General features: G+C 34.5%; 1 protein-coding gene and 1 non-coding gene across 2 annotated transcripts; both read left to right on the plus strand.

Moving 5' to 3' along the window:
- The first annotated feature begins 10570 nt into the window (after window positions 1-10570).
- LOC136206255 (uncharacterized) lies at window positions 10571-13802 on the plus strand. The gene is made up of 5 exons (XM_065997236.1): window positions 10571-10976; window positions 11066-11214; window positions 11347-11508; window positions 12445-12560; window positions 13461-13802. Exons 1-5 carry the CDS (start codon window positions 10754-10756, stop codon window positions 13480-13482), a joined length of 672 nt encoding a protein of 223 aa, XP_065853308.1. The 5' UTR covers window positions 10571-10753; the 3' UTR covers window positions 13483-13802.
- Window positions 13803-15324: 1522 nt separating this feature from the next.
- On the plus strand, window positions 15325-15485 carry LOC136207687 (U1 spliceosomal RNA). The gene has a single exon (XR_010676816.1). It is a non-coding gene; the product is annotated as a U1 spliceosomal RNA (small nuclear RNA).
- Window positions 15486-18118: the final 2633 nt, after the last annotated feature.

Here is an 18118-nt window from a genome sequence, read left to right on the forward strand (position 1 = left end):
TTTAAATATAAAGATAATAATAACTTATTGATAGAATAATAATAGAAGCAATTTAATCTCATTAAACCTTCTAACTTATTTATCCTATAATTAATTTAATTCATAATCATAATTTAATTATAATTGTTTAAATTAAATCAATTCCTTTGTGCATTTAATACACAAATTCGCCCCCCTATACTACTAGGCCTTAGTGGACTCAGTTGGGCTTCCGTCAATTAATTAACATCTGTTTCTCTTTTCGGTTCCAAGTCTTATGTGTGACCCATTAGGTTCTTATTGCTTCTAGCCGTATACACCTATTAAATTAATTTTCTTAGAATTATATTTAATCTTTGTATAACGGAATGAGTACGCGAACTGTGATTGGCAGATCCGAAACATTCCCCCAGAGCTATAAGAAGACAGGTTGATTCTGTCGTTGACCTTTCCGTATTAGTTACAGTATAATTCGATCCTTCATCAACTACATCCTTGAACAGAATCTTATGACTATGGGCAATGTCAAGTCACATATAGTGAGACGTTCGTTTTACTTGTACAGGCTGAGTTAACTCCAATTAGATAGGTTAAGTGAAATCTGCATTTCAAGTCTTAAGCTATCACCTTGCAAGGATTTAGAGTTAAGTCTTCCACAAGCGATCCTTGGATGTATCTCCCATTTATCAGGAGTGACAAATGCTCAATCCAATGTATAACTATCCTGCAATTACTTCATGTGATACCCAACGTCTGCCGTACACACCCCAGAGCCATCCCTGTTATGGATCGTGTTACAACAGGATCAAAGCATCACATTCCATAACCCAGAATCACTAATTAACATTCCTTTGAGTATTAGGATTACTTATACCTATTAATACCAATGAGATGAACATCTGACAAGGATAAATCTACCCATCCTGTTATCTCAAGTCGGGTCCCCAATCCTAATGAACTCCTTTCATTGGATCCATGTAACTATCCAGATATCTGCATATCTGAAGCTTGTGAGATCAGCTCTCTGTCTCGACAGAAAACATTGTTACATGCAAGTCTCAACAGTGTTATGTCAATCCCTATTCAAAACATATCACTTGACTTGGGGTGGTTTTAAGTTTATTAGTTTATTATAATATTTCGTCTCACTTCATGCTTGTATAAACACTTTATAATCACTTTAAATAAACTTAGGGATTTCCTTTTATTAGACTTATTTAGTTCTTTAAAAGAGGTTGCCTTTATACGGTTATGAAACCATATCTTATTAAAACAAATGACATAAAGAACAATTCATTTACATTAGGTTTATATCCTGGAAAAATTGTCTATAGGACACTAAACCCTAACATACTCCCACTTGGACTAAAGCCAACTGTTTCTAAAAACATTCCCAAAAGCGTACGCATGACCATTATGAACCTTTTGGGGTTAAGGCATTCTTTAAATGGATCTATAAGATTGTCCTTTTATGGGCACTCCGTTTTGATTCTCACATCTACTCTTGTTGTTATCTCTCGGTAGAGATAGTAACGACTGAGGTAGTGTTTGGACGTATTATGAGACTACGGGTCCTTGGCAAGAGCAATAGCTCTATTGTTAATCTCATTAACAATGTCAGGTACCACACCTAGTTCATTAATGAACTTCCTTTCCAAACTTCCTATCAGCTGCTTCCAAAGCTGTTACATACTCTGATTTTGACCTTTGGCTGAGCTACGGTTTCCTGCTTGGAACTATTCCAGCTAACCGTACCTTTTTTAGAATAAACTTGTATTCTGTCAAATCATCTTTATCTATTTGATGACTTATATCTGAAAGTCTCCAACTTTCAATTTTATCATCTCCATATACTTGGAACATGTCCATAGTTTATCTTAAGTACTTAAGATTGTCCTTGACAACAATCCAGTGACCATCACTTGGATTGACTTATAATCGACTTTGTCATGCTTAAAGTAACAATGATGTTAGGTCTAATGCGAAACGCTTTGAGCACTTTGTCAATGCATTTAGACTGGGAGGGGTCAAGCAGTCTTCTTAATCTTAGATCTTAATCTTTAAGATGTGAGCTGCTTCTCCTAAGTCTATTATGGAGAACTTTATCCGATAACCATAATTTTCACCAATTGCAGTGTAGCTATGTCGTTCCCATTAGTAGAATATCATTGAAATGTCATACTAAGTAAATGACCAAGCTCCCACTAGTTTGCATGTAAAGGCTCATACGAGCTCCCACTAGTTTACATGTATAGGTTTGCAAGAGTCTCCTCGTAAGATGTAGGTTCATCGTCTAATACTTGAACCTCTTCGTTGTCTCCCACTAGAAATCCAAATCTCTTTGGGATTTCATCGGCTCCCACTAGAAATCCAAATCTCTTAGGGATTTTGATGAACTTGACCAGACCTATGAGTTAGTAATGTCGCCAGTGTCTCATCTTGTGAGACAGATTCGTGTTCCACCATCGCTTCCGCTATTTCAGCCTATCCTTCCTTTTGAACTTCATCAAGTTCAATTACGCTTTTTATTTGTGTTTCTAGAAGAAACTCTTTCTTTAGAAGTATAGCGTCTTTGGATACCGTTACTTTCGATCATCTGGATGATAGAAGTAATATCCTACTTTTCTTTCGGATATCCAATGAAGAAGTATTTATTAGATTTAGAATCTAACTTATCTGATGTTATGTGTTTAACATATGCTGACCACCCCTAAACTCTCATAAAAGAGAAACTGGGTTTATTTTTCCATGAACAGAACTGGCGGATTTTGTGGATACTCGGTTTAAGGTACATAAGGCGGTTTCCAAGGTGTAGCCCTAGAACATCTTTGGAAGAGAGGTTACGCTCATCATGGATTGTACTATATCTAATAGAGTACAATATCTCCTTTCAGATACATCGTTGTGTATACAAAGGAGTCCATTGTGAATGAATCCATATTCATTTAGATAATTCAGGAAATCATTTGAAAAAAATTTTCTGCCTCGATCTAATCGAAGTACTTTAATAGTCTTTCTTGTTTGATTTACTACTTCATTCTTGAATCATTTGAACTTTCTCAAAAGATTCTGATTTATGCTTCATCAAAAAGATGTATCAATATCTGGTATGATCATCTTATGAAACTAATGAAGTGACTGAACCTTTTCTTTACTTGTGTTGATATATGACTAACTACATCTGAATGTACTAGTCCTAGAGTGTCAGATACACATTCTCATTTATTGCTAAAGGGTGTCATTTGTCATATTTGCCTTTAAACAAGACTTACATGTGTCTTTTGTTTATATGGCCTAGGTGACATTCCCACAAGTAGGTTGAATTATCTATCTTTTAATTCCAAATGTAAAAGCACCATCCTGACCCGTCTTCTAGAGAGAGTCTAAGTACTTCTTACAGTTCTTCTTCCATTTCCTTTCTTTACCATATTGGTGGCATTCCCTACTTGCTTTTATTGATTTGGGTTCTTAAGAATTGGGAAACTTCCCTTTTCACTCGTGAGATCCCTCAATACCAAGTGCTTACATCACTTTCTTAAGATTTGGACTCAACTGACTTGAGCATATTCAAGAGCTCTTCTATAGAGGTCTTTGAGTTTATTCATGATGAGCTTATGAATAAATCTTCAGGAGGGATCGTAGAACTAAGTCGACACTTAATTCAAATCTAATACTAGAAAGCTTCGGTGATGTAATCAATCGTCTTGACACAAAGTGCCATAGCTGCAAGTGTGATACATCCTGTACGTTCGTCATCTGATTGGTGCTTCCAGCAAACATCAATATTTTGACAGGAGCATCATCTACAAGGGCATTGGGCATCGACATGCCCAATCTTTTCGAACTTCAAAACAATTTTGAGTTTGCCAAAGTAGTCGGTGAATTTTGAACTATTCAATTTGTTATCGGTTAAAATATTATGTAGATCCATTTTGGATATGGTGATTCAGAGTATTTACTTTAACTTGAGAGTGAGATAGAGTGACGTATGTTTATTCATTTGCTTTAAAGTATATCAATTTAAAAATTATAGGTCTTTTAATTCATTTTAAATTGCTCCCACTATTTTGCCAAATTAATAGTCCTCCATATTAATTCGAAGAATTTCACAAATCCTTTAGTGAGCTAGGATCCTAACTCCTGAAATTTCACTTTAAATTTACTCAACAATGTGATTCCTAGTTTATTGGGTTACTAAGCACATTAGTAACTAATATGTTATTCATATTAATCCCAACCATATTGTCCATTAGTTTATAACAACATGAGTTTACCCATCCAATTATCATAATCTAATTTAAGTATTACCCCATATTCATGAAAAAGCGAGTTTCGATAATTCAGGTGTTACCATAAGACCCCGAGCTTGAGTTTGCTCAACAACCCAAAGGCCCCTAGTACTGTCGGCTGAACTATAATATTAGGGAGGGGCAACCGATTTTAATAACTTGCTTATTTACTTAACTTTTAATTAGTGAGAGATTTTTATTTTAAGTCTCATAATCTAACATAGTCTTGATTTGCTTTAGCATACATCAGACAAATACAATTTACATTGGTAGTTATGGACATATTATCTAAATTATTCCGTTGAGCCAGAAACGGAATAAAGGTCACCCTAGGGTAAATACTAACTATTACATATTTATCCTCCAGGTCCTCCGTCTTTTCCTTGGCGCCTTGAAATTACATCAACATGAATTTCTATACTACTAAAGAATACTTCAACTAATTTGAAGGGACTTAAATGAGAAGAGAAATTACAATAAAGAGTAGATAAGGTAGGACACGCATGTCCTATTTTCCAAAAATACCAAAAGACTAAATAACTATTATAGAGGGTCCAAATATGTCCATAACTCCAAACATGCAAACACTCAATTAAATAAATTTAATTGGTTGATTACATAAATCCTTTATGTAATATTTAAGTTAATCAAATTAAACCTTTAGATTAATTATATTTTCAATTTAGTCCTTTAATTAACTTTACTATCTAATTAACCTTTAATTAATTTTGTATCATTTGTATTTTATCTTAATTAAAGTATATCAAATATAAATTTAATTAGACACTTCAAAATACAACTATACAAAATATTAATTATTTGTGTTCAATTATTTTATCAAGATTATTTAACGTGTTTAATTCAACCGTATCACATACAAATAATTAAACTTTGTAAAATCAATTCCAGAACACAACACTTTTAAGACGAGAGATTATACATCATTGTGTTTAATCATTTTACCAAAACCATTTAACGTGATTAACTAATATATCAAGTATATTTATTAAGCACAAAACGGTTTGCAAAATCAAATTAAAACACATACCATTACCATATCCTTTTATTAATTATAACAATTAATAAATTCATATGGGCTGATTCGTTGTTCCTAAATTTTAATTTTGTATGAATGAAATAGTTTATCTAATTAACCGTATCAAAACATCTTAATTAGACAACTGAATTCAATCTATATAATTTAAAATAGACAACGATTAAATCATGTGGATCAATTAATTCTATATATATCAATTTTAGTTTTCTGAAAATACAAAATATTTAGAAAAACCAAAATCACCTAATAAACGAGATGGGGACGAAAATCGGGTTCGTCCCCGCGTGGATCACATCCACTGCGCCAGGGCAGTAATTGCCGCCAGCTCTAACTCTTTGAATCAAAGAGTTGGTGTGTCCAACTCTTTTAATAGAGTTGGAACACAAAACAACTCTTTATTCAAAGAGTATATGTTGCGAACAGTTTTCCGAGCAAGAGAGAGATAGAAAGTCTGTGATAGACGGAAGCCCTCTGCTTAGCTAAATGCTACTGTTTGCAACCTTTGTTTATTTTATTTTATTAAAATTAAATTTTAATAAATTCGTTTTAAACAAAAACTTTCAATTTAGGAAAAACTTTAATCAAAACTTTTATATATAAATATATAAAGTAATTTATAATTATATATATAACCTTTGAAATATATATCTAATTAATCGATTCTAACCGTTTCGTTTAAATCGTTAACAAAATCAAAATTTTCAAAGATTAATCGAATTAACTCTTTTAACGATTCAAATGGTTAAACCCTTAATCCACAAAACACGTATATCACATATGCAAACATTGTTTTAATCAATCGTTTAATTCTACAAACCGCTTTGCTAATTAACCGAATCATAAAACATCTTAATCTCATCTTAACCATTTATCTTTAGATTAATTAACCAAATCAAATTTATTAATTAACCTAACAATAAATCTATTCAATCTGATTGAAAACCCTTTTTTCATATATGAAATAACGGATTTAACGCAAACTCTGATACCACTGAAGGAAAGAGGCAAACGTTTGGCAGCGGAAATATAAATTTTTTACCTATTTCCTTTTTTCAAGATCCGTTAATCGTTATTTCATATAAGGAGGGATTGAACATAAATACCTTTATGACGATCAATCTACCGTTGCAAACGAAGTACCCACAACTTCAAAAGAGATGGAAACTGTCTACCAATCTTCTCCTACCCGAACAGACCTTCCAGACCTCCGAACGACAATCCCAACGGTGGAAACGTGGAATAATATGTCTAGGAGCTCCTGTCCAAAAATCGCGATGATCCGACGGTTCAATCTCCGAAAATCCGCGAAATCGTGAACTGACTTGATATAGGAGAAGCAAAACGAATTTCTCCTTTTGTATGTCTTTTCTACATTCATGAACATAACAAAACATATAAGTAAACGATTAGAACTCAACCAAGTAATAGCAATCAAGATAGATTGCCTCTAATTAATCAACACAAGATCAAAGAGAAAAAGAAAGAGATGTAATCAATTGATTCGGAAGCAATCGGTGGAATTCCGTCCTCTACTGTAGGGGTCGAAATTCTCAGTCTGCGTGAGAGACTAGGGGTAGCCGAAATTTACAATGAGGGGGTATATATTGCCTCTTCCATCTAAACCCTAGTCAGATAGAATTAGGTTACTGAATAAGAATTTAATTCGGAATAAAATTCTTATTGTTATTATCTATAATTATATTTAAATATAAAGATAATAATAACTTATTGATAGGATAATAATAAAAACAATTTAATCTCATTAAACCTCCTAACTTATTTATCCTATAATTAATTTAATTCATAATCATAATTTAATTATAATTGTTTAAATTAAATCTATTCCTTTGTGCGTTTAATACACAAATTCGCCCCCCTATACTACTGGGCCTTAGTGGACTCAGTTGGGCTTCCGTCAATTAATTAACATCTGTTTCTCTTTTGGGTTCCAAGTCTTATGTGTGACCCATTAGGTTCTTATTGCTTCTAGCCGTATACAACTATTAAATTAATTTTCTCATAATTATATTTAATCTTTGTATAACGGAATGAGTACGCGAACTGTGATTGGCAGATCTGAAACATTCCCCCAGAGTTATAAGAAGACAGGTTGATTCTGTCGTTGACCTTTCCGTATTAGTTACAGTATAATTCGATCCTTCATCAACTACATCCTTGAACAGAATCTTATGACTATGGGCAATGTCAAGTCACATATAGCGAGGCGTTCGTTTTACTTGTACAGGCCGAGTTAACTCCAATTAGATAGGTTAAGTGAAATCTGCATTTCAAGTCTTAAGCTATCACATTGCAAGGATTTAGAGTTAAGTCTTCCACAAGCGATCCTTGGATGTATCTCCCATTTATCAGGAGTGACAAATGCTTAATCCAATGTATAACTATCCTGCAATTACTTCCTGTGATACCCAACGTCTGCCGTACACACCCCAGAGTCATCCCTGTTATGGATCGTGTTACAACAGGATCAAAACATCACATTCCATAATCCAGAATCACTAATTAACATTCCTTTGAGTATTAGGATTACTTATACCTATTAATACCAATGAGATGAACATGTGACAAGGATAAATCTACCCATCCTGTTATCTCAAGTCGGGTCCTCAATCCTAGTGAACTCCTTTCATTGGATCCATGTAACTATCCAGATATCTGCATATCTGAAGCTTGTGAGATCAGCTCTCTGTCTCGATAGAAAACTTTGTTACATGCAAGTCTCAACAGTGTTATGTCAATCCCTATTCAAAACATATCACTTGACTTGGGGTGGTTTTAAGTTTATTATAATGCTTCGTCTCACTTTATGCTTGTATGAACACTTTATAATTACTTTAAATAAACTTAGGGATTTCCTTTTATTAAACTTATTTAGTTCTTTAAACGATGTTGCCTTTATACGGTTATGAAACCATATCTTATTAAAACAAATGACATAAAGAACAATTCATTTACATTAGGTTTATATCCTGGAACAATTGTCTATAGGACACTAAACCCTAACATAAACTTACCATAGGACTGTGCTGGCTGAGCCGCTTCTCTTCTCATTGTGTCCAGCCCTTCTCCATCGCCTAAGGCCTTTATAAAAAAATGTTTCCTTTCGTAGTGACTTCGAATCAATAAACCTCTCATTTTTTCTCATTTTGTTTGAGGCGAACCCTCGGTCAATCGAACCAGGGCTAACCGTGTCGTGAACAGAGTTCCGAGTCGCTAAAAGAGAGTAGCTCCCCCCGTTAATAGAAGGAAGAAGGAAGGTCTGGAGACATGATTACTAAGCAGCCAAAAGAAAATCGGTAAGAAGGTCACCAATGAGCCCTTAGCCCGGTGCTCATGACGCGCTATGGAACCTCCACCGTGCCGGGGGACCAAGCAGCGCATAACATTCTGTCCATCTAAGAGTCTATTCTAGCAAACCAAGGGAGACCAAAACAGAAAGCTGAAATCCAGATGTTGAACTAGCGTTCCTTGGCTATTGATTCTTGATCTTTTCCTGTCTGCTTTGCCCCAAGATAAATACCTTGATTACAGCCGGTAAAGGCGATCTATATAGAGACCGTGAAGAAGCTTAGTAAGTTCATGATTCTCTTCCTATACATGATTTATGTATTTTTATATTTTTATTTAATTGTTTGGTCGAATGGAGGGCTACAAACCCAGAAAACAGAAAACTAGGACCGAATCATCCACGGACGATTCGTCCCACAATAATCAGAAAAAAAGAACATCCTAGATGCCTGCAGGAGGCTCCTCACACTCGTGAAAACCTAAAGATAGACGTCCTACGAAGTTAGCCATCCAATCTGCAACGCAATTACCTTCCCGGTATACATGCACTAGCCGAATCTTACAATCATTTGCACACAACCTTCAACACTCATTCACAAGCCAGTAACAAAGATGACGGTTCTCAGTGCCTTCCTGAACCAACTTGACCATAACTTATATATGGCGGACTTAGTTGTTAGCATCTTAACAGATTAACTTTTAAACATATTAAATATTTTAGACATAATTGATGTTTGGAAGATCTGCTTTAATAGTTAAAAAATAGTCAAACTAGTATTTTCAAATTTTTGATAACATATAGCTAAAATTGATCTTGCTTAGAAATGTTAAGATTAAATTTGAACCATTTTTTTACGGTAAAACTAAATTTGCACTTCATCGAAAACGTTAAAATTAAATTTGAGCCTTATTAGTACAATAATTCCGACCCATCCTAGACATGGATAACCTGAACTCTTACATAAGAACTCCAAATTCTTTGTTTTTGCTAGCTTTATATAAATGTTTTAGTTTTTTTTTTCTCCAAATTCTTTATTTTTGCTAGCTTTATATTTTTTTTAATACAAGGGAAGGCTAAGAAGCCACAAAACAGAACAACGACAATTGAAAAAAAAAACTAGATACGGTTGACAACTCTAGGCCACGATATATCCATGGCATCCCGCCAAAATTCGAGGCTCGCCCAAGAAGGACAGTTAGGAAGCAAGTGAAGGCATCTGGGCTCCGAGAGGGCCTTATTAGCAAGCTTGTCGGCAGTCATGTTCGCTTCTCTATAGACGTGGGCAAACTGGACTTCCCACTCTTTGTTGATGAGGTCGATGCAAGCCCCAAAAAGATTAGAGCACAAACCATTATTAGTATCCCTATTCTTCATCCAGTAATGGCAGTCACAGAGTCATTCTCAACAATCAAATGTTTAATCCTCATGTCCCATGCTAACTCGAGACCTTTAAGGATAGCCCACATCTCAGACTGGATGGCCAAGCAGTTTCCAATGTTGAACGTGAATCCCGCTTTCCATGTACCATACAAATCTCTAATGACACCACCAGCTCCAGCCGGACCTGGGTTGCCTTTGCTGCACCCGTCAATGTTGAGCTCAGTTGGTCTCAGGAGGGAACCAGTTAACTCTGATCTCGATTTTGTCCATCCTTTGAGTAGGATTCCTGTTATCTTTATGAAAGGCTTCCATTTCCAAGATATGATTGGTTTTAATTAAGGCAATTTTTTCCGTAAGCCTCCTATCCTCGTTTTGGAAGATCCGGTTGCACCTCCCGTGCCAAATACACCATCGTGGTACTCAGGGTGGTCCATTTTCTTGATATTGAACATGATTTGCTAGCTTTATATAAATGCTTTAGTTTGCAAACAAAAGTAGTATCAAATTTCTCCACTTCTTAAATTGATAAAACATCGTGTTATTTATTTATGTATTCAAATTTCGCCTTAGTAAAAATGTTTTACCTTGTGAGAGATGTGAAGCGTTCGGCGTCGTTTACCGTCATGAATGTAAATGAACAAGGTACCATTTTCCGTTGGCCAAAGTCACTTGAAAACCCCTAATTAAACCCTAACCTCAAGAAATCACCCAAACCTTTTGATTTCTCAAAAAAAACAGCAAATGCATTCTCAAAGATTTCTAACCAGCATCTCAAAGCAAAACCCCAAATCCATCTTCTTCTACTCCTCCAGCTACTTTCACCGTAACACTCAGATAGCCCCATCACAGCACCGGTTGATCTCCTCCACCACCTCCTTGGGCTCATGGATGGACAAAGTCAAAGGCGTCTTCACCGGCAAAAAGGAGGCGTCACAAGACACTGCGGAATCCTTTACGCTCATTCGTGAGTCTCGCATCACCAAATTTATTGTTTGTCGATTGGAAGACGTTGCTTATTTATGTTATTGATATTTGTTGCAATTTCATTTCAAGGTTTTGCTGATGAGTTGAAGAATGCAAGGCGGGTTGGATCCTTCAAGCAGTTCATAGTGGGAAGAAGCAGTGAAGCCACATTTGCTGATGCCTTTGAAAAAATGGAGAGAGTAATTAGATACCTAAGTGATCTTGATTCCACTGGAGAGGTTAGTTTGGCCCTTTTCAGCTGCCTTTTATTTAGCTATATGAAGTAACCGATTCCTTTAACCTTTTCTTGATATATAAATTTCTTTTTTGGGTAATTTTCCTGATTATGATTTTAGATGTGTTGATTGTAGAACCTCAAAACCAGTCACAAGCAAGAAGCAGCAAAGCACTGTAACTGCACAATTGCTGATGTTGAGACAGCGCTTGCTCAGTTTAATTGGGCCAAAGAAGCGCAAATGAAGGTACAGAAGTTAAAGGAAGAAGGAAAACCTGCACCAACAAGCATCGCTGAGGTATTAATCTTGGTACTTGTTGGCTGTTTTATATATTTTGAAATATCTTCATGACTGAATGTGGTAAGTGATTCATTACTGCTGGTCTATTGTGGGGTTTAAGTTTCTCAAACTGTAGTGTTGTTGCCTAGTGTTGTCGGGTGCAAATTGTGTTTAGTTTGGTTTTATATTGAATCCATAGTGATGATTATTGCCCAAAGCTGTCCATTTTCATGGTTGAGCATTTTGATTTCTAACAACTGCAGAATATTATAAAGAAATTTTTCAGTCTACACTGATATAATTTATATGAAGTTCATGATTACCCCTTGCATATATTTTTATCGAGCATAATGTAAGGCCAGGTTTCTCATTGTCTGAACCCACTTCCAAAAAATTAGCCCATCATGTTTTTCAGAGTCTCTTTGGCATCAAGTTTCTAATTCTCTGAACAAGCTCCCAAAAAAAAGTACATGGAAGCTTATTTGTGATTCAAGGAGAGTTGGCTATAAAATTAGGTTTTCATTGTTGGGGGTTTGCATACAAAAGCACAAACTGGTATACCAAAATTCTCCCATAAGCTTGAACCTGTGGATATTGATTAGCGTCTTTCAAGGATAGATGTGTATCTAGATTTCACCTGTTTGAAGCTGAGATTGTCATATTGAAGCTTGAACATTCTATACTTCCATAACTTGGCTACTTCTCATGTTGGCATAGGTAGTTGGGTATATGGTGGACTGGTTGATAGGTGATTCCAATTTTTAAGCTTAATAATTAAGTCACTCTTGGCTAAGTTTTCTTTTATGTATGAAGTGGTGAATTGTCTCATGACTTGATTGTCTGGAGTTTTTTTAGTCTGTAAAAAGTATAATTTGTGTTCATTTCTTATCTTAATTTTGCTTTAGGAATTGAATAGTGGAAACATGTATCATGGATTGTGATTTATGTTTTTAGGTACAAAAGCTGATGGGATCAACACCATTAGATATGGCTAGGTCTAATTTGGCAAAGAGTGGGCAGCTAAGTAGAAATGCACTCTGCCCATGTGGTTCAAAGAAGAGATACAAAAGGTAATTTTCATACTTCCAGTTTCTGTTACTTTCTGACTTCATTTTGTAGATTATTTTCTGAAAAATTTCTTGCTGTGGTTTTGTTCTAAAACATATAATGACATCTTTACATCAACTCCAAAATCTGTTGCATCTCCATATGCTTGCCAATTCCAATTTCTGTACTGATACGTTTTTGGACCCTTTTTTCTTCAGAGCTTGTAATAGAAGACAAGTTGACATTTTAGTTTACTTTGTCTGAACTCTGAAATGTTGTGGGTACAATCACTTGCATGTGCACACCTTATGTACCTTTCTCTCAGTTTTTTTTGGTAAAATACATTCATGGCCCTGGAATTATAGTGCTACTAAAATTATGGTCCTTAGACTTCATTTCTTGGCACAAAAATCCTTGAACTTGACATTCCCTAACGATGAAGTCTAACTCAATTAAAAAAAATTAACAAAATAATGATCTGGACAAGTTTGACTACATCTTTCTGTTGTATATATCAATGTCACCAAAAAATATGGTCAAGTACCTGTTTTACCCTAACCATTTTGTTTATATTTTTAAGTTAACAGAACTTTGTTTTTTAAGGTTGATTTGGACTTTAATGTTACAAAACGTAAGGATCAATAATTTTTATGTCTAAGAAATGACGTTTAGTGGTTATAATGTTAGCAGCCCTATAGTTCAAGGGACATGATTATAATTTACCCCAGTTTTTCATGCTATAAATATTGTAGTTTTTTCACTATTAAAAAGAGTAGAAAACTCTGATTGAACTATGTTTTTCTTATCCACAGATGTCATTAATATACAAAGTTGTAGCGTGCATAGTGTTATTTTATTATACATCCTTCTTTTTCTTCTGGACATTTAGTAGCTTACAAGTATTCATGTTCTTTATGATGAAGGTGTTGTGGAAAGGATTCTTAGGTCTGAAGATAACATTGAACAAGAGAATTCAGAGATACCCCTGAAGGTTGGAGAAAAGGCACACCATTTCGAACCCGAATTTTTGCGCGGACGAATTTCCCCAAATAATGAAGTTTTCAAGTTTTCATTTACCCCCAAATAATTAACAATTTTTAAATTTTTTTTAATTGTCACGTGTCAGATATATTGTGAGGTGTGAATGACATGGTAGGTACATTAGTTTTTCGGTGGTCTAGATGGTCGGATATGATTATAGTGAGTTTTTTGATACAAATATACTACTTTAGTCATTTTATTGAGTAAAAAACCATTAATTTTTAGTGACTACTGGTGTACAAACCTCGTATTTCGTGACCATAGAAACTTTTTACCCATAAAATTTCTTAAATTGAATATATTCCAATAAACCATAGTAAGAGTGCAGAGATGTTGCTTTGTAAATCATAATTGACTGAAATGTGAGTGAGGGGTTTAACGTGCCTTCTATGCTTACTTTGTTTTTTACAAAGTAAGCTTTATTTTGTTTTTTCTACCATTGGATAAGTTTACTTTGTCAAAGTTCATCACCATCCAATGATAGAAAAAACAAAGTAATGTTTACTTTGTAAAAAACAAAAATATCACTAAAAATAAATAATTAGGGATCTAATGTGTATTAAGTGCTTAATGTAGCAAAATATAAAAGATGAAGGGTTCAAGATGATTTTTGCCTAAGTATTATTAAGCAATTAGTCTGCAAAGTAAAAATTGTCTTGTAAGAATACTTAAAAATTCTCAATAAATTTCTTTTCTTTTATGACTACTACTAGTACAAAGTTTTAAAAAACACTTAGAGAAATCTAAAACTTAAAATAATTTGAAACGCAATTTGTTCTTTAAAATGTCAATTATAATAAAACAAGCGAGTTTTATGTACTAGTATCTGTACTGTACTCTATTTGTACCGTGTTGGTGTTTCATGGGTCGAGAAGCAATTGAGCAGATGGATAAGGGTAAGTTTTGATTCTAATATTTTTGAGAGGTGTATATTTGACCTTAACGTATGAAATAGTACAAATTTAATTCTAAAAATTTCAAATAAGATCAATTATTTAACAATAAACTGAAGCAATTTTATATATTTTTATTGGTTATTTGTAACTATATTAGTAACACAATATACATTTTAAACACTTTGATAATTTTTTCTATGATTAATTTATATATGGCAAATTTAATTAGCGTTTTAACAGATTTCGTGTAACTGTGACATAATTGATGTTTGAAAGGTCTAATTTGCAATTAAATAACAGTGAAATTAACATTTTAAATTTTTGATAATGTAATGGTAAAATTGAGTTTGCTTGGAAATGTTAGTATTAAATTTATTTCATTTCGTATATTGATCTAATCTTTAATTTTTGATAAAGTATGTGGACTTATATTAAGGGGGTGTTTGGTTGCTACTTTTCATATTGCTTTTTGCATTTTCACTTCAAAGTGAGAGTTTTAGGTGTTTGGTTAGTGACATTTTATTTGCCTTTTATATCTGAAAGGCAGCATTAGGTGTTTGGTTAGTGATCTCCTGTTTGCATTTTACACCCGAAAAGCAGCATTTTACAAAAGCAGAGAATCTACTTTTTGGAAAATCAGCACCGTAACAGTAAATAACAACAACAAACAGTAGGTAAAACAAACGGGCGGTAAGTCAATTAAGTAATGGGAACTCGCAAAAGAGGCTTAAGTCGAGATAATATCACCTTTTAAAGAGAAGCTGAAGTTGTCCCGTCCCACATCGGTTACAAGAAGAGAAAGAGTCCAGGAAAGTGAGTATAAAATAGAAGCATAGTTGCGCCTTTGAACATACTTACCTGGATGGGGCTACTGGGTGATCAATGAGGCCCATGGCCTAGAACTGTGACCTCCATTGCACTTTGGAGGGGTGCTGGTCTAAGGTCTCCCCAAGAGGGAGAGCCTACATCATAATTTGTGCAAGTGGGGGCCTGCGTTCGCGCGGCCCCTATCCATTCCTAGTTCGAGCTTTTATGGGCCTGTCTTTCTAATTCTAGCAACTTTTTGTTGGGCTAAGGCTTTGGATTGTCTTTATGGGTCCTAACTTCTTGCAGACTCACAAGTAATGCAAAATCCTAACTTATAGGACTGTAGCTAGGGTGGACCAGAACCTGAATAGTTATACATATGAAACAGTAGCAAGTAGTAGCAATTAAAATAATGTTTCAAATGAGACAGACCGATCAAAAGATTAGACAGACGGGGTGCGTCGGTTTAAACCGCATACCGAACCGAGTGAATTAGGTTTAAACCGCATACCGAACCGAGTGAATTAGGTTTTCGATTCAGTTTTTTTAACAATTCGGTTTGGCATCGGTTTTAATTTTAAATGTATTTCGGTATTCGATTCGGTTCGGTTTGACAGAAAATATAAAAAAAAAACGAACCGCATCGAATTACACATATTTTACATTTTTGTATATATATACGTACATATATTTTATTTATTTTTTTTTTTTTTTTTATGATTGTTGAGATAACAACCCAATATAGATATATTTTGGAAACATTTCAATTTTTGTTGTTGTTGAGGTAAATTTATTGAGAAAATATAGTGATTTTTATTTGTTATTTGCCATTTTTAATTTAATTCGGTTTGTTCGGTTTAAATCGAACCGAACCATATATTTCGGTTCGGTTTTACCTATTATTCGGTTCGGTATCGATGTGAATTATTTTGATCATTTCGGTATTCGGTTTTTTCGGTTTTTTCGGTTCGGTTTTATACCAATACACACCTCTAGAAAGAACTAATAATTTACCATTAATTAAAGGAGGGGGAGTACCTACAAATGACTCTCATGATGAGAGTCAGATACTCAAAAAAAAAAAAAAAAAAAAAGGAAAAAATTTGATACTCGAACAAGAGAAAGGAAAATCGGGTTCGCTGACCGTCTGAAAAAAGATATTTGGTAGTATCAAAACGAAGCTAACAAAGATATACAAACACTATACTCGAACAGGAAAAAGAAAAAACTGGTTTGCTGACCATCTAAAAAAATTACCTGATAGTATCAAACCAAAGCTAACAAATGCTTGAATAAGAGAGAGGAAAATTTAGTTAGTTGACCGTCTAAAAAATGATACTTAGTAGTATTGAAATGAAGCTAACAAGGTTATATAAACACCGTATAAGATTTCAATAAAAAGATTCAACATAAAATATTGCAATAAAAAAATGAACAAAAAATTTAGAGTTCGATGAAAAATTAATCTTATCATATCTAAATCCTTGAGCCGATAAGTGGTTTCCTGCAATTTATGAACTTAGGAAAACTAACCCGAAGAATATCACAAAAAACCATTGTCAGCCTTGTGGCACAAATCCAAAATTGAAATAATTGACAAAACATGTAACATCAGAATTACATTCCAGTCAAAGATTGTGGAGGCGAGAAGTGATGTGTCGAAGAGTCTATCAAAAAAATTTGAAGCACGCCTATTATTGATAAGGTTGAAGCAATTGTCTTCTCCTCTTTTATTCTTATCATTTACAACCTTTTAGGATTCCGTCAGATCTGATCAGAGATGGAATTGCTCTTCAATCAAGTGCTTAAAAACGTAAAGAAAAGAAAAGAGAGATGAAAAAGACTGACAAAGCAGAACGAAAAACACCTAAAGTACAAGAAACCCACTACAATCAATTTATATAGGTTTATATAGTTAACGAAGGTTAAATATAATTTTATGATCTTTTTAACAATCATTACTAATTATAGGATCCAATAATAAAATAATAATCCTAAAAAATGAAATGTGTAATATTTAATGCAAATTAAATTTCCATTAATTTTTAAATTTATTATTATTATTATTTTAAAAATTAATTTTTTTGGTAGGAAATGAAAAGAAAAACCAACAAAAAGCCACTCAACCCGGGATCAGCCTAGGAAAACTGACCTCCACCACATCCTCCAAGATCAAAGCAGAGATGAAGGTCGGAGGAGAAGGAAAGAAAGAGAGACCCAACATTCTAGAATGCCCTTCCATCGCAAGAAGGTCTGCAACACAATTTTGCTCTCTATAAATATGAGCAAAACTAATAGAATCAAAGGAGGAACTAATCCTTCTAATGCCTTTAATTAAGTTAAGGCTATTAAAGCAAGAAGCATTGCTCTCAGAGATCAACTTGATCGCTTCCAGGTTATCAGATTCCACAAGAAGCTTTTTCACCCCCAGACTCTTTGCTAACCTCAGGCCAGACAGGATCCCCCAAAGCTCTGCAGAAAAGGACGACCCAACACCCAAATTCTGAGAGAAACCAGAAACCCACTTGCCACCATCATCTCTAATAACTCCTCCTGCTGCAATTCTCCCGTCCCTTAGACAAGAACCGTCAGTGTTAAGCTTCACCACACCTTCGCTTGGCCTACACCAGCCTAAAAGATGGACCTCCTTCCTCTGAGTAGACCTAGCCAGGGGGTCCTCAACAAAGCTCTCCACCAAGGTGCTAATCTTTCTAGCAAAGAAATCTAAGATATTTGGTTGACATACCATATTTCCTCCGAAAATCTCCTCATTCCTCCATCTCCAAATCTGATGGCAAACCACCACAAATAAAAGAACACTTTGATGCAAATCAGGC

The sequence above is a fragment of the Euphorbia lathyris genome, chromosome 9, assembly GCF_963576675.1.
Source record: "Euphorbia lathyris chromosome 9, ddEupLath1.1, whole genome shotgun sequence".
NCBI lineage: Eukaryota > Viridiplantae > Streptophyta > Magnoliopsida > Malpighiales > Euphorbiaceae > Euphorbia > Euphorbia lathyris.